Raw genomic sequence first — 4,223 nt, 5'->3', positions numbered from 1 at the left:
TATGGCCCGAGACAAATCACATTAACGACGGTCACCTTTGTTGGCGAGGAAAAACTTTCGCACAGCTGAACTTTCGGGCGTTTCTTTTTGTGTCAGCAGCTTTGCTAGGCTCGCTTTATGTCTACTGCTGAAACATCAGTTTCAGCCACGCGCGCGAAGGCAGAGATATACAATGAGATCTCAGAGAGGTGAGGTGGCCCCCATCTTCATCCACTTTATAGTTGCCCTACAAAACAAAAACCACTGAAATATTTGACATGGGCCCGTCCGGGTAGTGTAGTTTTGGGGGTGTCTGGGTAGTGTAGTTTTGGGGGTGTCTGGGTAGTGTAGTTTTGTGGGCATCTGGGTAGTGTAGTTTTGGGGGTGTCTGGGTAGTGTAGTTTTGTGGGCGTCTGGGTAGTGTAGTTTTGTGGGCGTCTGGGTAGTGTAGTTTTGTGGGCGTCTGGGTAGTGTAGTTTTGTGGGCGTCTGGGTAGTGTAGAGGTCAAAGCAAGTCTAGTCGCTGCACTAGCGCCTCCTCTGGTCGGTGGGTGCACCTGTTCGGTGGAGGGGAACTGGGGGGGGGGGGGGGGGGCTAGCGTGATCCTCCCACGTGCTGCCACGTCCTCCTCGCTGTCAGGTGAAAAGAAGCGGCCTTGACGACTGCACGTGTATCGAAGGAAGCATGGTGCTAGTCTACAATTCTCCCCAGATCAGCAGAGGGGGTGGAGCAATGCCCGGCACAGCAAGGGGGATTGGCCAAGTACAGTTGGGGAGAAAAACAAAAAGAAAAAGAAAAAAAACCCTAACCCAAAAAATAAAGAATAAAGAAATATTTGAGATAATATTTAAGATGAAAGCTGTCACAGCAGCAGGCCGCGTCTCATCGTTAGCTTACGTGTAGCCGTGACTGGGCAGGCAGGAAGGTGATGACAGTGAAACCAGAGACACTGCTGACAACAGCTTTTAGCTCACTGCGTGACTCACTGTCTCTGCTCCGTGTCACCGCTCTGACCTCCTCGTCTTTACTGTACGTCCACAGAGGAGGAGTACACGCCGGCGCCGGCGGAGCCCGAGCTCGCAGCAGCGGCGCCCCCTGCTGCCGAGGAGGGCAGGGCGCAGTCTCCCTGTCGGCGGGCGGAGGAGGTGGCCGACTCTCTCCTGCACCTCGGACGCGTCTCCGACGCGGACGCCAGTCAGCGGGCCGTCGCCATGGAGACAGAGGAGGATGTCGCCGTGGCAGCCGAACGGGGTGACGAGGAGCGAGGAGAGCGGGAGGGGGGCGTGAACGAGGAGGAAGAGGAGGAGGTGGGAGGCAGAGGTGAAGAAGCCGTGGGGGAGGAGTCTGTTCTGCAGGAGCCAGCTGAAGAGGAGGAGCTGGAGGAGGAGGAGGAAGATGATTGTGAACATAGGAGCCAGCTTGTGAGAGAGGAGAGCTTGAACCACCAGTATCTCACTGAAGAGGCCCGTCATCGACAGACAGTGGTGGGTAGAGTACTGACAATCTATACTCAAGGAAAAGTGCAATTACTACCATAAACAATGACTCAAGTAAAAGTGAAAATTACCATTTTATAAAGTAAAAAAAAGGACTGGTTAATAAGTTGCTCAAAGTACAAGTTACATCCCATTTTTAGTATGTTTGTGTGCGAGCCAGTGCAAAGAAATAGGGAAAAAACTACACTTTTTTATGAAGTAGAGCAGGTAGGCTAATCAAACAAATAAGGATAGCATATTCACCTTATGTAGCCCCGCCCACTTGAACCATTGTGTCACGACTTCCTGTTCAAAAATGCCGGCTGTTTTACCTGCTCAAACTAGTCTGACTCACCTGGTCAAACCTAGTTTGACTCACATTATGAGTCAGACTAGGTTTATGAGTCACAGGAAGTGTAAACACATTCAAGAACTTCCGATTGTGTTTACACTTCCTGTTGTTCTCTCAAGCCAGACTGTGTCTTCTACATAAGGTGAATACAATTGAGATATGAACAATCTCCTGCTCTCTCTCAGTCTCTTCCTTTCTACCCCTCTCTCCCTCACCTCTCTTTCTCCATTTCCCGATATTCTGTCCCAAAGTGGACACATGCAGTGAAGTAAAAAGTACTGACTCAAAAATATACTCGAGTAAAGAATATGAAAAGTACTACGTTACTTTTTTACTCAACAGATCAAGGAAGAGGATGACGAGGAGGGAGATGAGGAGGAAGAGATGGGAGTGCCAGCACAGCAGAGACAGGACATCCCAGACGACGAAGAGGAGGAGGAGGATGAGGAGGAGGAAGAGCACGAGCAGGAGGTGAACCGGGTTCTGCCCGCTCCTGACGCGCCCACGGCCGTCCGCACCATCACCAGCACCGCAGCAGCTCAGGGAACGCACATAAAGACGGAGGACCACCACCACCGGGGGGTCAGCCCTCTGGACCACTACGGCGCCAACAGAGCCAGTCCGCTCCACAGGTACAACCCAATCCACACAGCCAGTCCGCTCCAGCAGCAGCAGCACTACAAGACCAGCCCCCCTCCTCTAAGCTACGGCTCCCACCGGACCAGCCCTCTGGAGGGCTACTTCCCCGTGCCGCGGGGCGGGGGGGACAGCTACAAGCTCCACAACAAGCCGCCGCGGTCCTCGGCCTCGGCCTCGGGCGACGTCATCGAGGTGCGCTCCGACCGCTCCGAGGAGAAGGAGTTCGACGACGACGACGGCGACGACGAGCGCGACGACGACGACGACGACGACGAGGAGGACAGCCTCTCGCAGCGCTCCACGGTGACGGACGAGTCGGAGATGCTGGACATGACGCGGGGGAACCTGGGGCTGCTGGAGCAGGCCATCGCCCTGAAGGCCGAGCAGGTGAAGCCGGCCGGGCCCAGGGAGCTGCTCCGCTCGCCGGACCTCCACCACCAGCGGTACTTCACCATGGACGACAGGCCCAAGCACCTGGACGCCATGCGCAAGAGCTACTTCAGCAAAGGTAGGAGAGGTTACAGAAAGTCAGCAGGAGTCCTAACATCTACTGTGTTTAAATATAGCATTTGAATATAGAGTTTTTACACAAAACTGATGCATTTGACCATAGTGGGGTACACGCAGCTTAGAGCAGTGGTTCCCAACCACCGGGCCGCGGACCGGTACCGCGGCCCGATACCGGGCCGCAACGAATTTGGTACCGGGCCGCGAGCCCGGTCCATTTTCTTTTTTTTTTTTCTTTTTTTTTTTTACAATTTCTTTTTTTACAAACTACAAACATAAATAAACGTCAACTTGAAACTATGTTTCAACTACCACACAGCCTATGATATTATAGCCTATATTACATTTTTCTTTTTTTTTTCTTATTAAAATTGACAACCGGTCCGCGGCACAAAAAAGGTTGGGAACCCCTGGCTTAGAGAACAGCATGTGCAAGTACAGAGTCAGCCTGGTCGTCCCAGAATAAAAATGTTGGCATTGTACGTTTCTGTAGTGCACACGGTGACCACTAAGGGCGCTGTGGTCGGCGTGCATGGCGGGCGTCAACGCTTTGTCCTCGGCGTGTTCAAAGTCGGCATTTCAACCGCAAATTTCTGTTATTTGTTATTTCCTGTCTCAAATTGACGTTGCGATTCTACTGGCCGAGGTTTGCAGACATGTAAAGTGATGTCAACGTTTTGTTTCAAATTCACGTTGTACGTACAGTATCCCTGATTTCACCAACATCAAATACAAACGTTCTATTCTGGCAATTAGGTTGACGACAGTATAATTTGACAGTATGATTTCACTCACAAATTGATTTGCACCGTGTATGAAATGTATGAAATACATATAAAACAGACACTAAACCAATGGAGTCACATCCTGGACATCATGTGTGGGAGACAGTGTGTCACATTGACATCATGTTTGGAAGAGGACAGTGTGTCATATCAGAGCACATTGGTACAAACAAACACCGTGTACCAAATAAACAGCGATGAGTCACGGAGCTCTCTTTAGAATCATCCGCTCCCCATTCGCTCCGACGAAGATGATGAAGTGGCCCCGCCTCCGTAGACTTCCAAGAAGAGGGAGGGGAGGGACGAAGTGCTCGAGCAGGAACACGAGAGAGTGACGACAACTCGGGGGCGAGAGACATAGGAAGAGAGAGCAAGAACGGCGCGAGAGAGAGAGAGAGAGAAGAGGGAGCTGCGAGCGGTTCCACACAATCAGCGCTGAAGTGCTTGTTTACGCGTGTGTTTGGCGGCTGGCACCTTGCCCACTTG

The 4,223-nt window shown here is 51.9% G+C and overlaps 1 protein-coding gene across 1 annotated transcript in view; it reads left to right on the top strand.

Moving 5' to 3' along the window:
• The window catches only part of LOC310772179 (uncharacterized protein), a gene marked incomplete at both ends in the record, with an annotated part of 11,697 nt that extends 8,744 nt beyond the window's left edge, over positions 1-2,953 (top strand). Inside the window, 2 exons of the mRNA XM_083664618.1 lie at positions 1,021-1,400; positions 2,149-2,953. Coding sequence (XP_083520744.1) covers positions 1,021-1,400; positions 2,149-2,953 — 1,185 coding nt within the window. The remainder of the gene's footprint in view (positions 1-1,020; positions 1,401-2,148) is intronic.
• Positions 2,954-4,223: the final 1,270 nt, after the last annotated feature.

This window comes from Poromitra crassiceps (genome assembly GCF_964638095.1).
Source record: "Poromitra crassiceps genome assembly, contig: HAP1_SCAFFOLD_2192, whole genome shotgun sequence".
NCBI classification, from domain to species: domain Eukaryota; kingdom Metazoa; phylum Chordata; class Actinopteri; order Beryciformes; family Melamphaidae; genus Poromitra; species Poromitra crassiceps.
The sequence above is the reverse complement of the archived record's forward strand: the minus strand, read 5'-3'. Positions and strand labels throughout refer to the sequence as shown.